Source organism: Gopherus flavomarginatus, chromosome 15 (genome assembly GCF_025201925.1).
Source record: "Gopherus flavomarginatus isolate rGopFla2 chromosome 15, rGopFla2.mat.asm, whole genome shotgun sequence".
In the NCBI taxonomy this organism is placed as follows: domain Eukaryota; kingdom Metazoa; phylum Chordata; order Testudines; family Testudinidae; genus Gopherus; species Gopherus flavomarginatus.
Window position 1 is genome coordinate 13,915,605 of NC_066631.1, and position 24,980 is coordinate 13,940,584.

Below are 24,980 nucleotides of genomic sequence, written 5' to 3' on the forward strand. Positions count from 1 at the left end.
GCCCATCACTTAATTCTCTGCTGTTTATCTCAAATGCTGCTACTAGAGGAAAGGCTGACCCCTCCTTACTGCAAAATAGGCACAGGCTTAGTACCCACCACCTGAAAAATCCATTGTAATCACGCTCCATGGGAGGGGGCACAAGGAGATTTACTCATGGAGTCACTGAAAGTCTAAGCTTAGCTGTGTATAAATGCAGCTTTTGGCTGTGGGACCCCCCCCCCCCCCCCCCCGCTGGAATAACCTGTTGGTGAAAGGTAAGAGGCAAAGACTGGCCCCGGGGCCAGACAGCTGGTCAGTGTAAGGGTTAAGAGTGCAGTGATAAAACTGCTGAGTTTGCAAGTTCATGGCTTCTGCAAACTCCCTGCCGGCTGAATTTTTATTCTTCCCTCTCTCCAGACACAGAAACCTGGTTGCTTTCAAACAGCTATGAACTGGGGCTGCCATGGTGCAAGACGAAGCATGATAATATTTATGCTAAAAGGAGATTTCTGACTGTGCTAGAAGCGTGGGTGGGACTATGCTGGAATAGGTTTTACAGCTTCCTTTAGCACAAGGGCCATGACACCAGTGGCAGATTGTCAATGGAATCTGTGCTGCTTGCAACATTTTCTCTTGGGTTTCCTGGAGGAGGAGTGCAAGCTCCAGCAAAGCGCCAACAAGCCAGCAGCTTGGCTCTGAGTCTATTTAAAACAATTCAATACAAAGCTGACAATTTGTATCTTGTTTAAAACAGCCAAATTCCACGCCTCCTGGGAAAGAGCAGGTCTCTGCCTTCTCACCAGCTTTACAGACTCCTGGCCCCACCGTGTTAGCGGCCCGTGTGAATCCAGCTTTATTCCCAGTGAGCTTAGTTCATTCATTGGCTGCAAGTGAGGGATCGACTGCACATCATCATGCAAGGGGCTACAGGGGCAGCTTTTTACTGAAGGAAAGATGCAATTTCAGCAACTACAAGTCAGACAACTGAAATGCAGAGTCTTGCCATCAGTTCTGGGAGTTTTGAGGTCTTCTCCCCAGCTTTGGCTTCCAACCAACACACTCTGACACTAGACAGAGATGAACTTCAAAGCCTAACGGAAGCCATGGACTACACCATGCTCACCGAACTAACCAGCCAAGCTCCATTCACTGAGACATAATTACAGACAGACAGGGCTGGTTCTGATCGCTCTGAGTGCAATAAACAAATAATCTATAAGGTGCCCCAGGACTCTGTTACTAACAGATGTATTGGAGCATAAGCTTTTGTGATGAAGTGGGGATTCACCCACGAAAGCTCATGCTCCAATACGTCTGTTAGTCTATAAGGTGCCACATGACTCTTTGTTGCTTTTTAAAGATCCAGACCAGCAAGGCTCCCCCTCTGATATTAAACAAATAGCTCCTTCGTGATCCAGACACTAACATTCTTTTAGGGTAGTCCTCATGATCTTCACTATTCCCACCCCACTGAGTCCCAAAGCCCAGTCCCCTGGTAAAAGGGAAGGCCTGGGCAGGATTCTCTTCGAAGCCTATTAGATCTATTCCAAACAAGCAACCAGAGGACAGGACTCCCTACCTCATGTGAATATCCAGCTGACCTGCAAACAGCCCATGCAGCTCCAACTCCTCCAGCATTAGGCCATCAGAAGGATCAATTGTCAGGAGCCCAAGCAATGGGAGCTGGACTCTCATGCATGTAAGTTACTGATTCAAACCAACCATTATGCATTCCTTTTATTTCAAAAGTTGTCAACAGTGCACCTTGCACCTATACCAACCCCCCCCCCCCCAAACCTTTACTCAGTCCACACACAGGTACATGAGGGGCTCTAACAGCTGCCACAGACCTCTGATGGATAATGTGCAAATGCAACATTCTCGGCACATGGCATTAAGGTGGGGGCAGGGGCGGGAGTCAGCAGTACTCTGAACTGCTTGGCAAGTGGAATGTGTGTCCTCATTCTGGGCCAAAAAGATTCAAGACAAACCCCTGCCAATCCTAGGTCCTTTTGGGGGAGAGGAGTGGAGACAGAGTCCGGAGGATGAGCACCACTGTCATGTCAGGGAGGGTTACCAGGCTGGAGCAGTGTTGGCCAAACGTCTCATGCGCCTGTAGGAAGTGAGGGAGAAAAAGGCACAGTAAGTGATGGGGAAATGATGCTTTAGTAGAGCTGCCTGGAATCACACCACAGCCCTCACAGATGCCAAAGGGCAAGTTACTGCACAGTCTTAGGGGCTGCTAGACAAACGTACTAGTTAACACCCTCACCTGGTGATACTATTTACTTGAACCACACTGTTATCTGCACAGTTCCTGAAGTGTGTATGGCATTGCTGCTGCTGCTGCGAAATCTGCTTACCTTGTTTCCATGTATTTTTAGCCTGAATTGTGTTTCAACATCAATCGGCCATTGACAGTTTAGCTTTACCGCAAGAGCTTACAGCTACTGAGTATCAGAATGTCTCAGTCTTACCAAATTGAGTATTAAATAACTGGGAGATAGTTTATCAGATACCAATGGAAGGGTCTCCAGTTTTGAGCAACCCATGAGTGTTGCTTGAATCTCTCAATTTTATTACCTACAGTATCTTGGGGAGATAAACCAGGATGATTTCACTTCAAACCCAGGCAGGTCTGAACAGCCTAAGCTATTTATTTGCTTTGTGGGTCTCTCCCTACAGGGAGCAAAAGCTGCTCTTGTAATCACAATGGTGTTCCTATCTGTGCCAGCAAATAGGCAGAAGTGCAGTTAACCAGGCTGGGGTTTGGAACATCACTCCTACTTCAAACAGTGCATCTCCACACATAAAAGGGAAGCTTTGTCAGGATGTCAGCATGTGGCATTTAGTCTTAAGACTCCTAGAGACCCCAGATATTACTGCACTAGAGGGGAGCTGGCTTTGAGCAGGAGATGGTTAAAATGAAAATGTGAAGACACTTGCAGAGTGATGTGATAACAGTTTAATATCCTGAAGCAAAGGAGAGAGAAATCCTCTTTCTGGTGTATTGATCTGAAATCTTGCCAGTTGGCTCTCAGCAGAGAAAAATAAAACATCAAAGCTTTTAAATTCTATCCCAGAGAGGGGCCAGAATGAAAACTGTAGGAACGGGCAGCACCTTGTGTTTCTGTCTTGGTCTCTGATCTTCTTCTCCATCTCCGCGTCCGTTAGGGTTTCGAGCAGAGGGCACCACTGGTCAGCATCACCTGTGTTACGAATGGCAATCTCTACGGTTGGCAGAGGGTTCTCACTAAAGCACCAAGTCAAGACAAAAAACAAAAATTCAGCCAAATCTGAATTGCAACAGCCAAGACACACAGACTTTTCACTCCCCTTTGGCACTGCCCCAGAGCTGAGAGGGGAGGGCTACTCAATGGCTGCTCTGGCTGGGCACTCATTCTTACATCTGCTTGGTACAGTCTGGTTTCTGCCCAGTAGACAGACAAGCTATATTTCCTGGAGCCTGGAACTGCCTTGAATCTAACTACTTCAAAGCTATCGTCTCTTGTACGCACCAGTGAAAGGGGATTCCTCAAAGCAAATGCTGAACACGTCCTCCTTATTTTAGAAAGTTTTGGCCATCAGGAGGTATATGATCAATATTAACAACAACATGAAGACTGCAGTTTAAAGAGCCATGCAGATTTTGAATACCAACCAGAGTCTCAGTAGATTTCCCCTCTCTGAAGGCTCCCTATATAACTGGCTAATGGACAGACGACATTCAGGCTGAATGAAAAGATCATACCAGTTTATGAATGCTGAAAGCTTTGTTATATCCAAGGGGACATTCATGAACTGGGAGAATACCCTGTCTGCTGAGAAATGTGGCTTCCTGAGGTTCCTGCCAGCATTTCTGAGGCCATGTCTACAATTACTGGAGATCAAGGCTGGCGTGATTGATGCGGCGGGGGTTGATTTAGTGGATCTAGTGAAGACCCACTGAATTAACCACAGAGCGCTCTCTGGTCGACTCCGATAGTCCACCGGAATGAGAAGAGTAAGGGAAGTCGACTAGACAGCATCCCCAGTTGACACAGCGCGGTGTAGACACCACAGTAAGTCGACCTAAGCTACCTTGATTTCAGCTATGTGGAGTAGTATAACTTGAGTCGACTTACCCCTGTAGTGTAGACAAGGCCTCAGTCTGTGCAAACTGCACGTGGTACTGTAATTCTGAGTTGCCTAGTACAACTGCTCTTCCTTCGCAGCCTTTGGCAACTCCTTATGTTCATAAGGCCTGGTGATGACAGACTCTCCCAATCTTCCACTGAAGAGTAACACATTGCAATTGAATCTAGAGACCCTAGTCATGGATTGGGTTCCATTGCGCTAGGTATTCTACAAATATGCAGAATAAGTGAGAGTCCCTGACCCAAAGAGCTTAGTCTGCTAGTGCAAGTTACAAACTGGTCTGCTACGAGCAGCTACACCGTCACATGCTCACAAAGTGGTCTTCACTTCACTAACCTTTTAAGAATTAACTAGTACAGCCCCTTGTGGTTATGAGAGTGGGTTCCTAAATACTGAGGAGCTGGAAATGCAGTGTAAACACAGGCAAGTCTCAGTGTAAATATTGGGTTCAAATTTTGAGAAAGTGTGTGTGTAGGGCTAGCCCAGGTGCACAGCCATGTCTGACCCCTCCCACAGAGACACCACTACACAGGCTAGCGTCCCATCACTTACATGCAGCTAATCACAGCTCTCTGATTCACAGGACATACTTCAACTGCTGATCACCCTGGAAAGGGGTTGTCTGCAGCAAAGCTGGTGATCTAGAATAGCAAACCTTTAGGGCCAGATTCTGCCTCACACCTGCACAAATCAACAGACTTCAATGGGGCTGCAGGACTGGGCCTAAGAGCATGATTTCAGCACAATCTTAAACTGGATCCCACATTTCCATGGACTGGCAGGTGTCAGACAGAGAAGAAGGGATTCTGCAATCTTGTGACAACACCCCAACTTCTCAAGGGCACAATGCTGCTGCCGGGCTGGCGGAGTGGCAGAGGGGATACTCCCAGCGTAGGAGGCATTGTGTAATACACCATCAGCTGCATAATTTTTAGTAGAATGAGGTGAAGTAACAAAAAACAAAGTTTTGCCCTTCCCTATGTCCTGGTCCAACCCTCTGGTGACAGGCTGAGGTAACATTCATATGTGCCAGGGTCCATATAGCCAGCTGAGCAGGGTGACATTTTCTACTGGACACAAGGATGACTCTCAAGGCAAGGAGTGTTTGGTGTCTGGTAGAATCAGCTCCCTCCATTAGCTATTCAGATAGAAGCTCTTTAGGTCAGGGAGCTTGTTTGTAAAGGGCTGTGTATATAATTACTAAATACTGAGTAAGTCATGGGGACAGGAGAACTTGATGGGTCCCATTTCAGCCTCCTCTTACTGCTCCTTATATCTATTTGATATACGTTGCTATATAACCAGTCCTGTATAGTGGCTCACAACACCACACTGCTACATCATGCTTTTTGGCTCTGTCCTTGTTTTGCGCTAACAGTGCTGACCAGCAAAAGCAGAATCCCACAGAACTACATGGTTTCACCTCTCCCTCAGATGATTAAGATCTGCGTGACTCCTCAGACTGTGTCAGTCCCTGGAGATATTAGGGCTGTTCTTTTGATATTGCTACAGCAGACCCTTCTCCTACAACACTGGAATGTCTCTCTTTAGCAACCACCACCAGTGTGGTTTGGGAATTCAGGAACTAACCAACCACAGAACCCAAATATCATTAATCACAAGAAGGTTTCAAAGCCACTCCTCTGCTGGAGGAGAAGCAGAAGGAAGAGGACATTTGCACTAAGAGAAACAAAACAAGGTTTTAATTAGTGTTTTTGTTTAAAAACGAGATGATGTCTAAGTATTGACGGTTACTTTGTTCTGTGAGGCCTCCTTACCCCCATTCCTCTCCCAGCAGCAGCCAGCACTTTGATTTCATTGTTTGCAATAAGGTTCCTTTATCTTTGAAAGGAGGTTTGAAGTCTACCTATTGCAAACACTCTCTATGTGCAAACTCTCCTTAATAATCAGGGCCATGTAGAAATCCTTGGTAAACTGGCTTTCAACAAGCCAGGGTGTGAAGTCACCTGTTGGGACCACAGGCTGGTATTATAATCAGCACTGTCTGACTAAAAGGGAGGTACATTTTCATATCATGCAAGCAACCTCCCAAAGGAAAAAAAACTAGCTACCTGCAAATAGCCTCTATCCTAAACAGGTCATCTGGGATAAATGGGGAAGCAGAGGATATTAGAAAAGCCTTTTGGTACCTATGCAGGTTCACAGGGCCCCTCTGAAGCATTAAGGGGCAAGAATTAGGAAGAGGGACCATCTAGGAATGCGAGTCTCCACTGGATATGGGATACACTGTAATGGGGTGGGCAGAAAGCAATTTACACTTACAAGGAATGAAGGACTAGTGTCTGGGCTAATCCAAAAGCGGACTTCTGCCCAACACAGTGATGAGAGGGCTCTGCTCTTCACTTCAAGTACTGTCACAGGTATAAACCAGGAGGGAGCTACAGAGAAGAAACCTTGAACTCCCAGCTGTGCTCACCAGCACACATTGCTAAACCAGCCAACGGTCCCCCGACCCTGCTTGCTTTCAAAGAGTTTACTCCCCAGCGTGGCCAGGATAGAAGTCTTCCCAGCACCACTGCACAGAGCTGGAGACGTACTTCCACCCAACCTCAGGGACTGCAACTACAGTCAGGAACACACCTGTGATTCTGCGTTGGTGGAGGCTGTAGTGTACTCATGCCTAGGGCATTTTTCCCATTATGTCATACAACTCTACTGAGAGGGGGTTAGAAGACAGTGGGAAAGACACTACACTTCGGTCCATACTTCAGCTTTTCTAGTGCCGACAAGACTAAAAGCACTTTTGGCAATGGTGCCAAAAATGGTTTGGTCCCCAACCACACCAGGAGATACCAATCAGCTTTCCCTGGCAAAGGAAGGTATAGGTCACATCCTGAGATGCTAACAGAGAGGGGACGCTGGCAGCAGGACGCAGGACAAACACATGAGCTTTAACAATTAGATTGTTCTCCTGCTTAAATCCTAACTACAAACTCCTCTCCAGAGAGGCTGTTCTCCACACTGAAGCAGAGAGGATTTTAGGTTTACCTTTGGTTCACACTGAGTCTCTCTCCAGTCTCTAACAAAGATTGCTTTGGCGATAATCTTGGAATTACACTGTTTCTGGGGACACCACTGGGGTATATTCCTGAAGGAAAGCGAACTGAGAAGTGCCAAGAGGCAGACGAGGAGTAAAAAGCAGCTGGCCCACAGCACTCCGGTGACCGGTTGCATTTGCAAAGGAGGCTGCCACGATGCTGGTTGTGGACAGTCAGGAATATACAAAGACCATGGAGAACGGCAGGAGCAAGGACAGAAGGTTACGGTGACACAGACATATGCTCATGGTGCCAAGAGTGTTAACTGGCTGGGGCTCTTCTAAAATACTGAAAGCTGACTGCTAACTCCTTGGTTTCTCCAGCAACTTATTAAACCACAGGGTGAACTATAATAACCCTAGGCACTCTCAGGATTGCCTCTTATACAATAAACATGTCAGGCTCGCAGTCTAAGTGCCAGCACTGAATTCTCTTTATTTGCTCCATTAAGCAGAGTAATTCTATGGACTAGCCTCCAACTTCTACAGTAACTCGAGGAGGTCTCAGAACCTTGAGGATCTATCTCCTGTTTTCTGCTTCTATGCTCCCTCACGCCCTGGAATTGACCTCTAGGCATTGCCCGTCCCTCCAATAAAGGGTTGGATGTGGTTCTCTTCCAACCGCTGGAGTGTACCACTGTGATGGCCTGAAATGGCCACAGGGAATTACTAAAAGCCAAAGCAAGGCAACTTCCTTTCTCCCAGCCACTGCTGGCCCTGCAAATCATCTCAGGTGTTGAACTCTGATCCTTCATATAGTATCACAATGCGCAGAGTTTAGTCTGCCAGGCCAACTCAGAGACTAGCTCATTAATGCATATTCCCAGCTTGCACACTTGTAATATATTATAATGAAATACATGAAGGATAAAAACCATCCATATACTAATTCACCACAGACCACTACATAATACAACTGGAACCTATTATTGTCAGGATTCATAACCTGTCTTCTGGTGATAAGTAAATCACACCAGCTTTTATTCTGGCCAATGCAGAGCACTACAGTTGCTGTTTTAATCAACATTAAGCTTGAAAATACCTAAGACACCCTGGTTCATGAGTCATCACGGCACAGGGAACACAAATGGCTTAGAGGCCTCTAGAAAAAGGTATCAGTGTGTATGTTATGAAAGGAGAACATGATTAAAGGGCACATATTTTCTGTACGAAGACAATGAAACAATAGCTGTTACCCACTAGCTATAACAAAAGGCTGTGATGTGGTAACAGCTGATATTTCAGCATCACAGAATAGCATCGCCTGGGCAAGTTACAAACTGTACATAACACCCCCAGTGTGTCTCAACACAACGGTCACTTAGGAAAGCAGCCATTTCTAGTCTGTTGGCTCTATTTTAAACCAAAACATACTTAATATTTTTGAATGGGTGAAGCAGATTCCTCAAGTTACCCAACCACCAAGAGCCACCAATGAGACACAGGCCTGAGGGGCAGCATGCAGAGCCAGGTTTCTCTAGAGTTTGTGGTGTTTGCACTGGTTCCATTCCCAGCCCCACTAAGGCTAAACTTCATGCTCTCCAGAGTCAGGCTGCACATTACATCCAAGCGAGGCTATGCTCCATTTCTCCACAGAACGCACCAATTCTGAAATCAGCTTACATCAGTGAAACAGCACTTCTCCCAAACAGCCTCAGCACATTCACACCTTGCCCTCTGAGTCACCCCGTGCAACACAGCCTGTGAACCACACAAGAACGTGGGAAAGAGGGAATAGTCTCTGCAGGATCCTCAATAGGTGACCATAAAGGAGCTGCCAATACCACACAGGAAATGTCTCTACATAATATTGGCTTTTGGGAATTCTTTTGACGTGTGTTACTAAGACACTTACATGAATGGAATCTCGTTACTGCTTAGGAGTTCATCTGCTCCTTCTTCATCTGATAAACCACTCCACAGCAACTAACTAATGTCAAAGTGAGAAGGGCTTCAGGTGACAGAAGGACCACAAGAGCTCAAGAAGCCAAAACCATAGGAAGAGCAGAGTAGGAACCAGAGTGTGGTACATCAGCAGGATTATCTCCCAGAGAATCTCTTCCACAAAGAGGCAACTATTTAACAGATGGTAAAAAGACTACAGTGTTCTGTACCTGAAGGCATACGTCTTCTGATGCCAGCTCAGTTGTCCCCGAATGCTGTAAGCGATGGTGGTGACAAATTCCCCACCCAGCCCAAGCTCTGAACACAGCTTCAGTGCAAACTTCTCCGGGGAGTTCTCCTTCTCCGACATGTCCCATTCAAACTGGTCTACCAGGGAAATGTTCCCCACGTGGATATTTAGCTGGACACAATGCCATAAACACAAGTCAGATTTGTTTGCATTTCAAATGCTCCTACGCATACCAATCTCTTGCATTACCTTGTCACGGTCATGCTTATTTAATGCATGCGGTAAAGTTCAGAGGCAAACAAGATAAATGGCTGAGCCAATTCCATGCATTTCTAGAACTACTGTATTTGGGTTCTTTACTACCATTAGTGCTAGGAAACCCAAATGATGTGTGAGGACTTCCAGCTCCTCTCCCCAAAGTGTGACTCTGTTCCTTCCTCCTCTGGAACTCATCTATTACATAGGCTACGTCCAGACTACCCGCCGTATCGGCGGGTTAAAATCGATTGCTCGGGGATCAATATATCGCGTCTAATCTAGACGCGATATATCGATCCCCAAGCGCGCTTATATCGATTCCAGAACTCCATCAACCCCAACGGAGTTGCGGAATCGACAGGGAGAGCCGCGGACATCGATCCCGCGCGGTGTGGACGGGTGAGTAATCCAATCTTAGATATTCGACTTCAGCTACGTTATTCACGTAGCTGAAGTTGCGTATCTAAGATCGATTTCCCCCCCGTAGTGTGGACCAGCCCACAGTCATCTCAATTCCTGGCACAGACAGCAGTGTTCAGTACTCTGCCACCAGGGCCTCAACACAGAGGAGAGAAATGTGATCTAGACACAGGACCGGGGAGCCAGGAACTCCTAGCTTGAGAAGCCCATGTGCTTTTCCTTCCCCAAACAGCCTTCTACAAAATAATTTAACTCGGGTCATGCTTTTCTCCTTTATTACCTTAATAATAACTCGTTGATCTGACTGGTCCTCTAGGATACTGTCAGTTGGATAAGACTCAATCTGTTGTCGAATTGCAGAGGCAATGGCAGGGACAAAGGTCAGAGGATTCAAATCCAGGTCATCACAGAGTATCTCTGAGAACATTTCTGGGGTCATTAGCTTTTCTGATGGAGGTGAAGAAAGGACAACCAATTAGAACAAGCCAATATTCCCAGTTAATTCAGTCAGGGCTTACAGCAATTAGAATCTTCCTCTCACTCACGGATTACAAGGCATTAGGCCTCTGCTGTAACCTGCCACGCAGAGGGAAATCTCAAGTCTAACCTCTTTCTAGTAAGAGTCAAAGGATGGTTTTAGACTCTGGTTTGTAAGGACAAAAACAATCTACAAACTTTGACTTAAGGAATGGACGACATTTACTATTTGTTCCTATGGAAACAATGTAGCTGCAATCTTAATACAATACACAGGTGAATGAGACTATGGAGATACAGGCTTTTTGTGCTTTTGTATTTGTATCTCATCTGAATGCCACATGAGATCAGAGACACTGGACTGTGGCATCACTGAATCAGGTCAGGAGAACAGGCCAATTAAAAAAAGATGGCCTCAAATTACACACACACACGCCTAGTGCTCACTGCAGCCAGCAGGAAGGACACATGATACAGGATGAGACATGATAATTAAATGGAATCCCAGTGAAATGTGAGGCCTTGACAGCTTTGCCAACGTGTGGCAGGGGATCTCTCTCTCTAAAAAATAAAATAAAATAAAAAATGCTCTTGTATAGATGCAACCGAATCCCTCCAAGCTCCTTAGACAAGACTTGGCTGCCTACATACCATTCATGTTCCACGTAAAAGCATCTCTGAGTTTCTGCCCATCGATTTCCATGTCCAATCGGATTGGAACCAGAACCTCTGGCTGGGATGCATTCTCATGGATTACTGCTGGGTCATGGTCATCAAAGCTGAAAACAAACCAGGACAACATGCAGCATTAGACACTGGTAGAAGGTACACTGGCATCCATGAGAAGAGAGACAGGATTTACCAGGAGTACCTCCCTCTGACAATCACAGCCTTTGGGTGGGCTCTAAAACATATGCTTACAGATCCAGGGCAACAATGGACCCTGGGTTTCATTTTCACCTTTAACACATCTGAGATAAAATAATACGCTAGAGAATTCAGTGAGGAAGTTCCTCGAGTTTGCATGACTGGCTCCCTCTGAACTCTTCAGGTCAAGTCTTCTATGGAAGATATAAAATCATCATAAGTCATAGCAGCTGGACAATGTTGCAGAGAAATTACAGTTGTTGAAATATTTGCACAAAGGCAGTAAAATACACATTAGTATGATGTAGGGGGACACAATTTGACCTGATCCAGCAGCTGGAGAAAGACTATGTGATATGATTTTAATGATCATTCAGTGGGATACACAGCTCCTCTCTTCTAGGCCAGGGTGTTCAACTTCAGAACACATCTTTAGCCATTACTACTGTGTGGCTGGTTAGTGCAGTAGTCTTAGTTCAGTGCCCAGAGGACAGGTGTGCACCTAACAACCACCACAACAATTGGCATCCTTGTTGACAGTCTTAGCAGAGTGGCCAAGGAGTGGATAGGAAATGAAAGCGAGCTGCTCTCCTAACTCCTGAGGACAGCCCTTCCTGAGACAGGGGCAGCATGGGAAAGCTTGCGTGGCCACCTGTGCAGTGTCCTATCAAAAATCAGGAGGTCTGCATCCTGGGCTGCCAATCCAGCACATTCCATGAGCACTAGTTTAAAGAAATTTAAAAAAATGCATGTTACCTGATTCTTTAGTGGTTATTGATTAATTAGTAATTAATTGGAAATCAATTATAAAGAGCTGGGAACTGTAGTATTCTAGTTCCAGAACCAGGCACACGAGAATCAATGTTATCCACTTAAATGTCTGGTTAGGAACCCAGGGCACTCATGCCAAGGGCAAAGCAAAACTTTTTATAAACTTTTATTAGCACAATAAGTGAAGACACAAATAAAAAGAGAGCAACAGTACAGAGTTACAGTATCATATGACACATAGACTCACACCTTTTCTTGGGAATCTGATGATAAGAGACAGGCAGTTGCCTACAAGGGTCCTACTCCGTCCCTGGCATGTCAAACAGGTCTGATGGTCCAAATCTCTCCTTACATACATGGTGGTCTGGGCTATTCTAGGGCCTAAGGGCTGTCATGAATTTTCATACAAATACCCAGCCTCCCTTGGCCATATCTGACTTCCTAACCCTAAGAATGTTGGGACATCCTTACCCTAGAGAGCAGTATATTAATGATCCTAACTTAGCACATACACCAATCTGTTGCCAAAGCAAGTTCGTGGTTAAGCATCTGCCAGTATTTCTATCCTAAACTAAACAAGCCTACAACTAGTTCAAATATCCCTGCAGTTCCCTACTATCATTTTGCATGGACTCTCTCTCTCCCCAGCACAATATTCCCAGTTCCCCAAAACTCAGGGGGACTGTGGGGCCACTTATTTATGCTAAAATTCATAGGCCTCGAAGTCTTATGCTTACTTAAGCTAATGCCTTACAGGATACAGGTCTATAGTTTCTTTCACTTACTACTAAACAGAACGCTAAGCTAGCTCTCTGGGCTCCACACACATCTGAGAACACCATTCTGTCTCTATGGATGGCTGCGGACCTGACAGTTCTGAGACAGGCAGCAGCGGTAGAAACACAGATCAGCAAGGGAGGTCACCCCTAGAAATGCATAAAATCTGAAAAACCAGGGAGAACACATTTTCTGCTGCCACTGAATTTTAATCATATGGGATGAAATTCACCCTGTGCAGAGGCCAGTGCAAGGCCTATGTGACACTCAAGTTTCAGAGGCATTAAATGGTGCAAAGGCCTAATGAACAAGGCCTCATATACTACGCAGGGGTGAATTTCATGCAGGGGGCATAAGTACTTAGCTGCAAGTAGCCCACTCTAACCAAGAGTGTCTTAGTTTGGGGATAGCTGGATCTTTATCACGAAGTATAATGTGCAATTTTAACAGCATCTACAAACCCTGTACAAGTCAATACAACATGCCTCCTGCCTCAGAGCCATCCTCTAGACAACTGTCAGCACGCAGAAAAACTCAGCAGTTTCCAACAGCAGGTGACTGACTCACCAGAGAGGGAAGGTTCTCTTCTTATCCCTGCCCATGCGGTTTCTGTTGATGGTTGTTGAGCATGGCACAGCATCGAGGTGATGAGAGCTGTTGGGTAGGGTTGGCACCCACTGGTTATTCCTTTTTGCCTTCTGCTCTCTGAAGGAGGAGACTTCGTGTTAAACTTGAAGTTCAAGCACAGAATATTTCTATTGTCATTATTTATGGTATGGTCATATATATAGCTCTAAGCCTGATCGCAGGCTACCCCAATGGTAAGGGGGAGGGATAGCTCAGTGGTTTGAGCACTGGCCTGCTAAACCCAGGGTTGAGAGTTCAGTCCTTGAGGGGGCCATTTGGGGATTGGTTCTGCTTTAAGCAGGGGGTTGGACTAGATGATCTCTTGAGGTCCCTTCCAACCCTAATAATCTATGATTCTATGAACCTGAAAGCTGCATGGTGCATTTGTTCCATTCGTAAGTCTACAAATGGCTGAGTGGAGACATCCCAACCCCAGGTGGGAGGGTGTGGGGCTGGCCTTCTGGAAAATAAATGTTAACCATCTGATAATACTTGGCCCTTCCACAGTACTCACCTCAGAGGAGCTCGCAGCACTTCATTTAACATATACATGTTCCAATCCATTGACCAGCTTTTTCCTGTTTGATCTCATTTTGTTTTATCTATCCCCACCAGTCCTTTTTGGGCCAAACAAAGAGTCCATTGCCAGGACTTACTGTTTAAGTAATACTACTTTGCCCTTCAACAATGCCTCTTATCCACCATCTCAAAATGTTTTACAAACTTTAAATTGTATCCTTATGCTACCCCTCTAAGGCAAGTCAATTTGCAGACAGGGAAATTAAGGCACAGAAAGGTTAAGTGACTTGCCCATGGTCAGGCAGAGCCAGGAGTAGAACCCAGAGTCTCAATTCTTGGCGCACCAAGCTCTAACCATTAGGAAGCACTCCCTCCCTTAATTAAGAGACTATCATTGTCTAAACTCTATTTTTAAACCTAGCAGAGAAATTCTACAGCCACATGCACCATTTTAAATAACCAGATTAATATTTGGATTGTGTTCATTTAAGTGACCACTGGAATATATAACTGTCTCTCTCTTATGCCCAGATTGTGCTCAATGTGGGTACATTTTTCCCCAGAACATACGCTAGAAGCTGGAATGAAACAGTCCTAAGGTAAGCAAAGTCACCAGGTTTCAAGGCACATGTATGCCAGAAATCAAGTCCTTCCATATTAGAGATCTTCATTTAATGAAACAGTGATTAATATTAGGGAACGCGGAGAGCAATAGATACCTCACTACATAATACCCTAGTTTTATACAGTTTGACAAGGTAGAAGAACTCTTCCAATCACTTCAACTCGGATCGTAGCCCTCAGCAATGTTTATTACCTGAGGTAGGTGGGAGGCTCTGTGCTGATAGACACTGCCTTGTATTTCTCATCATTTCCATCCAAGATCTCTTCCACTTCAGAAGCTTTCAAGAGAGTCACACTAGTGGCTAGTGTCGTATAACCGTGATCTGTGACCAGAAAGCACGTAACTGGTTAGCCTTTGAAATATTGTCAGTCATGGTACTAATTAAGGATTCTGCTGCTGGGGATAGGCAATGTTAACTTCTACTGAGAGCCTCTAAAAAACTGAGTAGCTTGGATGCCTTCATCTTTTCCCTTTAAAGCACTTCACGTTAGAGGAGTTTGACCTGTCATTAGAGCACTCAGTGCACAAGGAGTTGCGAAATTCTGTTGGTCCACTCCTGCCCACAAGCACCAACAGGCCCCAGCCCTATTGTGCTAGGTGCTGTACAAACATAAAGATGGTCCTTGCCCCAAAGAATAAACATTTTAGTTCTGGGGCCAGTTCAGCCAGGTGAGGCAAGTTTGATTTTCTTTGGCAATGTGACAGTCAGGTCCAGTCCCCCTAAGGGGAGAATAGGCGCTTGAACCTCAAAGAATACACAACTGAATCACATGGTTATATATAATGTTATTGCAAATGAAACTATGACGAGTAAGGTCTTTTATGAAAGCCTGTAAGGTTCTGACCTTGATGGTAATTTGATATATGTATATAGACTATGGTTATGAATCTATGTATTTATAGACGTAAAAGTGTGCTCATAATTTGTGCTACAACATTCAGCTCCACCTCACAACAAGGAGGTGGTTAATCAGGCAGGGAGGAGCTGCCTCCTTAACCAGACGAGACTAGCTCCAAGCACCTACCCTTGTACAACCCAGGAAGTGACAATGGTGGACTATTAAAGTTAAAGGAAAGACACTAAAACTGAATAGAAAACCCCAGTCTTGGAAAACTAAGAAAGGAGGGAGATTCCCTTGATCTGGACAAACACCAATCACAAGTCTGAGGTCTGGTCTACACTAGAAAATTAGGTTGGTATAACTAAGTTATTCAGAGGTGCAAAAAATCCACACACATGAGCAATACAGTTAAACCAACCTAACCTCTGGTGTAGACAGTGCTAGATGAACGAGAGAATTGTCCTATTAACCTAGCTACCACCTCAGAGGTTGTAGCTAGAATCCCTCCTGTCGGCATAGTGTCCTCACTCAAGCAGCATTGTAAGTGTAGACAAACCCTGAGAGGGAAAAAACCTTGCAAACCATTAAAAAGAGAGGGTCTGAAGTAAAAAGCATCCAAAAACTGCAGGCCAGCATCGAAGCAGGGTCCTGTTGGTGAAACAAATGGATCCTTTCTAGGCCAGAGTGCACACTGGAAAACTGGTCAGAGGCAACAGGTAACTTGTATTAGAAAAGGGAATTTAGCTAATATAGAAGTGTAAACCTGAAATTACACCTTTATATTTATTTTCTGTGCAACTTGTGTTTGCTTTTCCTTACTATTTCATCTCTGAATCTGGGATTTTTTCTATTATGCAAACCTTTTATTTGTACCTCAAAAAGGTCTCCAGTGCAAAGTGTGTGGAGAATGTCGTCCAACACGAGCTAATAATTGAGGAGCACATTTCACTGAGTCAGGGGTAACAGACCAGAGGGGAAGAGTCCAAGGGTCTGTCAGTGAAGAACCTTGGGAAGACTCAGGCCCAGAAATCTGGAGAAGTCATCCTGCAAGGAATAACTAGGATGGCGGAAGCCAGGGCAAGACCTTGATGATTGAAAGGTGGCTACTGAGGGTTAGGGGTCTGAGTTGATGTCTACACTGCAAAGAAAAATCTGCAGCAATGGTTTCAGAACCTGGGTCAATTGAGTTTGGCTCCCAGTGCCGAGGTTGCAGGGCTAAAAATAGCAGTGTAGGAGTTTGAGTTCAGGCTGGAGCCCAGGCTCTGAAACCCAGCAAGGGGGAGGGTTTTGGGGCCTCGGCTCCAGCCCCAGCAGCAACATCTACACTGCAATTTTTAGCTCTGCACTCTGGTCAAGTGACCTGGGCTCTGAGACTCTGTATCACAGGTTTTTCTCTGCAGTATAGACATACCCTGAGCCATAGAAGCAGAGCACTAAGGCATCCAAGGGTGCAGCGCAGGTGCTGACAGAATCCCTTACTGATCTGGGTGATCCCCAAAATGTCACAGTAGGTCTTATTCAAATATACCCCAGGGAAGACACTGCAACCCCCCTATGATGTGAAATGGAGAAAAGACACAGAAAATAAGACCCAAAGTGAAAGCTTTGAAGGGCTGGTTAGTGACGGTCCAGCATGACAGCAAAACAACTGCTTGTGCAAAGTCTCTGTTACAAAGAGAGAAGGGGCTAGTTGTGCTGCGGGCAGGAACTGTGATAGTTCCCTTCAAACATCCCTACCAATGTACCTCAGGGATAACCTCCTATAACTCTGCTAGGCAGTGCTGGGCCTCATGAGCAGACCATCAAGAACTGGGCTGTGGCTCTGTAATGTGGACAAGAGTCCACAGAAAACAGACTGAGGCTTTTACCAAATACACATTAACCCAGCGCTTCCAGAGCAGAAGACTACGTCCATTATTTACAATGTCAAGCAGCTTTTTCTGAAGGACAAAAGGAAGAGCTCCAGGTTAGTTTTCCTGAAAGAAAACAAACAGAAATCCCCAGGTCCTCATTAAAATAAGTGTCAGAGCTACATCTAAGGTGCAGTCTATTAAAAATATGACTTCTGGCCTGGAATTCCCACTAGATGCAAGAAATCCTACTAACCTGCTTTTCTGGGACTCAGCATCATAACCCACCAACCACGTAGAGACATTTCTAGAGGCAAGACCCTTACTCAGAATGAATAGGGGCTGAGTAGGCAGAAAAACAATAGCACTCAACTTTCTTTCCCTGTGCCACAGAGGTCTGTAAGTGCCATCTCAGGTGTAAGCTCTGATGTGCACTTGGAGCCCTCTGGAGTGACACAGTTGAGTACCCACTGCAGCATGGGAGGAATATCCCAGAAACTAATGAACCCTGGGATGCATAAAGGTCTGGAATGGTGTGTCAGAAAGTGGTAACAAAGGTTAACCTCAGAACTGAATCGTTCAACAGACCCATCAAAAACATTTATAAAGGCCTGATTCCATTGTGGCATATAGGAGAATTAGTGTCTGTAAAACACTGTAAGAACAAAAATTGGTCATGTGGCAGGGGCAGACCCTAGTAAATTGCAAAGAACCATCTGTATGTTGAGTGCCCACAAAGTCTCATGAAAAGGAAGAGAAAAGCCCATGAACTAGGATATCCAGTCAGTGCAATCACAGGAAAAAAATTCCCTCTTAAAAGTGGCAAGAGCCAAGGAGAGAGTAACCCTGAGGGAAACACATTAACCCATTCTTTACATATCTGAGTCTAATGAGCCAGAAGAGAAAAGAATTAAACATCTGAATACACATATTTGATAGCAGGGGCCACAAGAGGGATTCTTTCTTCAGCAGAAGGTAAGAACAATGTAAGCCGAAGACTTACATCTTCTGGGGCTGTGACTCCGCTGAGACTCTGTCGAAAAAATAAAAAGCAACAGGTCAGCAGAAAACTCAGAGGAGAAGTAGACATAAATCTGTAATATGTCGGGTTTGTTGTCTCCAGCCCTGTAGCTTGTAAGGTTATCTTTTAAAAGGAAACTGTTTCATTACTTGCTTCCCTTGCCAAGGAGACTTCTATTAAGATAACAAGATTCTTACTCTCTTCTGTTTCTATTGATATAGCTGTTGAACAATACCAGATCTGGAATCTCTTTCTTTCCACCCCCTTATCCTGAGAGACAACCAAGGTCAGACAAAACATCTCGTTTTCAAGCAAAAAAAAAAAAATATATATACACACACATACATACACACACACACACAGCCTCTTATGCCAAATGAAATTGTATGGGATTAATTTAGAAATGTATAAATCTTTTGCAATTCAACACGTGTAACTAGTTCAATGAAAATCACAGCTTATAGGTATTTTTAAGAATGTACTTAATTATTTCAATTTTTAAAAACTACCCTTTCAGAGTTAAAACATCAGGAATATTTATCAATTTTCTTACCATGAGAAGATGCAACTATTTTCTTCCTCTCTTCTACTGTGGCTAGTCGCCTCCAGAGGGAGGGATACCTCTTGTATAGGGAGCCACGAAACATACGCAGGTAGTTCCCCACCTACAAGCAAAAAGGAGAAGGTTTGTTTTAAGGGATGCTGCTAAAATGGCAAGTGTTTCCAGCAGGAATCTGAGGCATACTGACTCCTTTGTGCTGGTGAAGTGGGGCACCCAATGATGGTTCTTTCAGCAACAAAACACTTTCTTAGATAACACCAAGACTTTTGCAGCAGTACAGGAAACAAAACTTATATTGACCAACATTTCTTTTACCAGCCTGGTGAGAGAGAACCCCATCTTAACAATTCTCGATTTAATAAGACTGCCAGTAGTTTTTATATAATTTCTTAACAATCTAACCTTTCCTAGTCTTACTCCAGCTGGAATTACCCAGATCTCCCACTAAGGTTTGTATAGTATGTTTTGATATTATTCCCTCACTACCATCTTTTATATTGAACCTTTTATGTTTCCAACATTTTTCTTTGTACAGAACCTAGTAACCTAAGACCTGGTTTGTATTTTGTGTTTTAAATGCTCTGAGGAACATGCAGAGTTCTAACACAAATCAATTCATGACTCATTTGCCAACAATCCCTTTTAAAATTCTGTCAACATCTGTAAAGCAGTTTTATTCTTCCTGGCATAATGTCCACACCTGTGTTATTTTATCTAAGCACTAAACGTTACAGTAAGCTTTAGAGAACAATGAGGCTATTTCTAGACTATGAAACTAACATCTGAGGCAATAACATACCAGCAGCCTGCAGAATGTCATACAATGGGGTTTTCTTCTATATTAGAAAAGACACAGTTTGGTTCTACCTCTAGCTTCAGGTTTCCTTATACTATTTTTTGGTATTTGATGTTTATCAGTAAATAGGGTTACAAATTAGCTGGTAGCTAAGAGAGTAATGCTGTATTTTCCTTCTACACCACTGAGATTGTGATCTTGATGGTTAGAGAACCGCAGAGTTAACACCTCTGCTTTTTCACTTTACAACCTTTCCAGTTCTTTCAGAAGTACCATTGGTCGGAGCCTTGTCATTGCTAAAAATATGCATCCGGAATTCTAAGTTACCCACGACTCCTCTCCCCCATCAAATGGGTCTGAAATACACATTTTTCTGTTCTGAAAGTATAACTGGATCTCTGACACTGTTGAGCCAATCAAAGGTTAATGCCTCAAATGAGTCAATTCATGGAGGCAGTGCTACTTCTGTGACTGACAGAAGCTCTGCTTCTGCAAATAGTTACTTCACTATGCTAAAAAACCAAAAGGGAGTCAATGACAACTGTAGGAGCATTAACTGGATTTTCCTTATTGGCCACAAAAGCCTGGAGCTAAAATGATCATTTCAATTAACTTAATCATATGGCAGTTTCTGGGCATTCAGGATCTTTCTAAAATAAATGATCAGATATCCACAATATATCATGTCATTAAGAAGTGTGATGATGCTCAGGCCGTTGAGACTTGGGGTACATCCAGCCTACCCAGCGATCGATCCCCAAACGTGCTCCCATTGACTCCGGAACTCCACCAGAGTGAGCAGCGGTAGTGGAGTCGACAGGGGAGCCACGGACGTCGATCTCGTGCCGTGAAGACGGGAGGTAAGTTGAAATAAGATGTCAACTTCAGCTATGGTATTCCCGTAGCTGAAGTTGCGTATCTCACATCGACCCGCCCCCAGTGTAGACCTGGGTTTGGAGAACACAGAGACAAGTTCCTGGTTTAGGCTGAGCTTTAGGCCCTAATGTGGCGAACACTTAAACGTGCTTAACTTTTTGCGTATGACCAGTCTCACTGAAATCCACTAACTCAGATCCTGCTCCCCACTCACGCTGTCACTCTTCCCGAATCATGACAACTGAAGACCTCCTAAAGCAGGGGTTCTCAAACTGGGGGTCGGGACCCCTCAGGGGGTTGTGAGGTTATTACATGGGGGGTCACGAGCTTTCAGCCTCCACCCCAAACCCCGCTTTGCCTCCAGCATTTACAATGGTGTTAAATATATTAAAAAAAAGTGTTTTTAGTGTACAAGAGGAGTCACACTCAGAGGCTTGCTGTGTGAAAGGGGTCGCCAGTACAAAAGTCTGAGAACCCCTGTCCTAAAGTCTCCTAGCTATAAACATCACAGGCCAGAGCTTGACAACCAGCCCAGCACAGCGCTGGAAGCACAACTGAACCTTGGGGGTGTTGAAGATGCCCCTGTTACAAGGCAGTATGAACCAGGCTGTGAAGAGGGGCAGCAACTGCAGTGCCCCTCCCGGACTGACAGATTCAGACAGTATCTGGGGAAAACAACAGTTACCTCAGCCTACTGGATCAGGCCCATCTCCAAGGGGGCCAAGCAGTAGTGGGAGAGAGATATGGGAGCATGGTACCACTACGAGGGCTGCCTCTCCCCTGTTCCTGGGCAGTCGCACAGTAGGGGAGAGCCAGAGCCCCCCTGCCCCAGGATGGATCCTCCTGCTCCTAACCTCCCACTTTCTGGAGCCCATCTCTACCAGGCCAGGCCCAAGCAACCCCTCCCCGCCCCCCAACAGCCTGATTCCTCCTACCCCCCCCCACGGCCAGGCCCCACGCAACCCCTCCCCGCCCCCCAACAGCCTGATTCCTCCTACCCCTCCCCGCCAGGCCCCACGCAACCCCTCCCCACCCCCCAACAGCCCGATTCCTTCTACCCCCCCCGCCAAGCCCCATGCAACCCCTCCCCACCCCCCAACAGCCCGATTCCTCCTACCCTCCCCACCCCCCCACAGCCCGATTCCTCCTACCCCCCCCCACCCCCACGGCCAGGCCCCACGCAACCCCGCCCCCCAACAGTCCGATTCCTCCTACCCACAACTCCCCCGGCCAGGCCCCACGCAACCCCTCCCCGCCCCCCAACAGCCCGATTCCTCCTACTCAGCCCCCCCGCAACCTCCACTCCGTCCCCAGTCACACTCCACTTCCCCGCCCGCCCGATTCCTCCTACCCAGCCACCCCCCCACCCGGCCAGGCCCCACGCAACCCCTCCCCCTTCCCCCTCCACCTCCCCGCACGCTGCCCCCCCCACGCCGCCACCCCCCGAGGCCCCGGCCCCGGCCCCGCTCCCCCGAGCCCCCGCCGCAGGAGGCTCCCACAGCAGAGCGGGGCCCGGCCGGGCCATTGTCCCGCAGCCTCCTCGCGGGCGGGCGGGCCGGTACCTCGGACCCGATCATGTAGAACTCGCCGTCCTCCTCCAGCTGGAACTTGACGGGCTTCTGCCCGAAGGTTTTGCTCAGCGCCATCATCATCATGGCGGCGGCGGGAGCAGGGCTGGGGGCGCCGGGGAAGCAAGCGGGGGGCTGCGGCCTACTCCGCAGGATCAATGCGCATGCGCCGGAACCGCGGCTCGGGGAGCCCCTACCCGCAGTGGGCGCGGCCTTAAAGGGGCCGCCTCCAAGTCACACCCCCCCCTTCGGGGGCGCGCGGGGGCACGTGCCCGCTCGGTCCGGGCCACACAGCTTGGCGGGCACGTGCCGCCGCCCCCCCTTGCGGTGCCTGGGTCTGGTGCACGGGCCCGGGGTCCAGTGCGGACAGGGGGCGCGCTGTGGCCGTGGGGGGCGCTGGACGCAGGGGGCGGTGCAGCCTAGGGCTGCCCCTTGGCTTTCCCTCATCCCCCTTTGTTAGTTACACCACAAGAGCCCCCACCCCGCCAGGGCAGCTGGGCAGGAATTGCCTTTTTTGCAGAGCTGGATTATGGTTTTGTGAGGCCCTGAATGGGGGGGTGGGTGGGGCGCCTTCCTACTGCTTCTGCCTGTAGTCACCCCCTCCCCCCCACTCCTGCTGGGGAGCAGGGTCTGGATATGGGGGCTTCCCCTGCTCCTGTCAGGTGGTGCCTATTTTTTTCAGTGCCCTCCAGGTACGGAACCCCATTAGCCCAGTGGCAAATCTGCCACTGCATTTGAGTAGGTCCGACCCCTTGCTGAACCAGTTTGTGCATGGGGGTGAATTCACCCCCATCTCAGAGAGCCCTGCAGCCACCTTTGCCCCTGCTGTCACTAGGGGAGTAGTATGTTTGGGAGCAGGGGCAGCAGATCCCCAGAGGTTGCTGAAAGAATTTGAGCAGTGGGGGTGCTGAGAGCCATTGAACCAAACTAAACTCTGTATATAATGGAAACCTCTTCAAGCCAGATCTTTCGTGCTGTCCAGGAAGAGCTGAGGCCAGCATTGGCATGGGGTTAGTTGTAAAACCCTGTTGATGCTATGAGTGCTGGTTGTTGCCACTGCCACTTTGTAACATTGTTGGCTATAAACATGATTTATGTCCACACAGCATGATTAGTAATCATGACATCTAGGCATGTGTGACCTAGCTCGCAGTGTAAGCTGGGACATGCTTGTCTTCATAAAGATACTTTGCTATGTAGAGAGGATTTACATAATTGAGTTGGCCAATCTTCTGTCTTCCCAGCTCCCTGTGCATTTATATATCTCAGATGGCACTACCTTGCATGCAGCTGTGTTCACCTTCTCCAGGTACATGGTTTTCTTCTGAGGGATATCTGCTTAGACTTTCACAGGATGCACAGATTCCACCCTGGATATGCCCACATATGGAAACATGGCTATCTGCACCTACTATGTTGTGAAGAAAGCAGTTACCTCTTTAGCAGATCCTTCAGGTACATACAATGGTGGCTCCTCTTTTCTGTAGGGGTTCCACAGAGCTGCAGCCTTGACACTTCTCCCTCTATACCCTTTCTCTGGGCAATCTCATTTGCTTGCACAATTTCAACCACCATCTTTGTGTAGATGACTCAGCTTTACCTCTCTACTGCTGAGGTACCCCTGTCCAGTCACATCTCAGCCCCTCTCTCCAATACGGGCCCCTTACTCCATAAACTTATCATATCTTTCTTCAAAGTTATTAATGGCATCACCATTTCCCCAGTCATACAAGTCAACCTTGGAGTCATCCTCTACACTCTCTTCCACCCTCCACACACACCTCCAAGCCATGTCCACGTTTTGTAGCTGTTTCTCCATAATGTTTGACTTTTTTATTCTATTCAGAAAGCCAAAAACTCAGTCAGCTCCTCAGCATTTCTCATCTTCGCTCCTGTTGCCTTCTCTACATCTCCTTGACAACAACATAATCCCCTCTAGTTCATTAAAAACCACAGGCAACAAAAAATAATCTGGATAGCTGTCACTCTGACCCTATCACCTCCCTCTTTGATTTCCAACTCCTTTTATATATCACCACACCAAGTTCAAGAGTTATTCTAATCTTCAAGAGCCTTCACAACTCTGCTCCCACCCCGTCCACTCATATCTCAGCCTCTAGCTCTTCCTCTGTCACAATATCTGCTTTAACCACCTGTTTGAGCTTCTCAAACACCTCCCCGCCTTCTTTAAAGCCACACAAAGCAATAAATCTATAAGGCTACTGACACTCTTCTCAAGACCTACTTTTACAATCAGTGACCAATGGACTGAAGGGTAGAAAAGGTTAACAGTTATACTACTGATATTTTAAAACATTTATATCACCATTGTACATATTGCAATGCATTCCTTACTCATCACAGAACATCGAGGGTGGAAGGGACCTCAGGAGGTTCATCTAGTCCATCCCCCTGCTCAAAGGGGGGCTAAAGCCCAGACCAATTTTTGCCCTAGATCCCTAAATGGCCCCCTGAAGGATTGAGCTCACAACCCTGGGTTTAGCAGGCCAATGCACAAACCACTGAGCTATCCCATTTGTTTTCTTAAATTGTAGCCTCTTCAAGGTATAGGACTCACTTGCAACGCATAAGCAACACACAGCCCTTCCTTTATAGCTATTTGATTCTTTCCCAGCTGGGCTGCTGCCCTCTTATAAGAACTTTTCTCCTCAGCATGCCTTTCTGTATCTGTCCCTTTAAATAGTGCAGAGTCAAGCAGCTGCAGCCCTAAAGTAGCCATTTTGTAGCTAGTTACTACTTGCTGTGCTTCCTATACTTCCTGATGGAAAATGCTCTTTACTCTTGCTATATTT

At 46.4% G+C, this 24,980-nt stretch overlaps 1 protein-coding gene across 2 annotated transcripts; it reads right to left on the reverse strand.

Annotated features, from left to right (window-relative positions):
* Positions 1-1,701: 1,701 nt before the first annotated feature.
* Positions 1,702-22,326, reverse strand: SMARCB1 (SWI/SNF related, matrix associated, actin dependent regulator of chromatin, subfamily b, member 1). 2 transcript variants are annotated; one of them, XM_050924508.1, is made up of 10 exons: positions 22,162-22,326; positions 18,919-19,030; positions 18,348-18,377; positions 14,845-14,974; positions 13,449-13,586; positions 11,118-11,245; positions 10,270-10,436; positions 9,292-9,482; positions 3,104-3,235; positions 1,702-2,095 (listed from the first exon to the last, which is right to left on the reverse strand). In XM_050924508.1, exons 1-10 carry the CDS (start codon positions 22,252-22,254, stop codon positions 2,056-2,058), a joined length of 1,161 nt encoding a protein of 386 aa, XP_050780465.1. In that variant the 5' UTR covers positions 22,255-22,326; the 3' UTR covers positions 1,702-2,055. The 2 variants fall into 2 exon arrangements, with proteins under 2 accessions (XP_050780465.1, XP_050780466.1); XM_050924509.1 differs by lacking the exon at positions 22,162-22,326 and adding an exon at positions 21,285-21,511.
* Between the last annotated feature and the right edge of the window lie 2,654 nt (positions 22,327-24,980).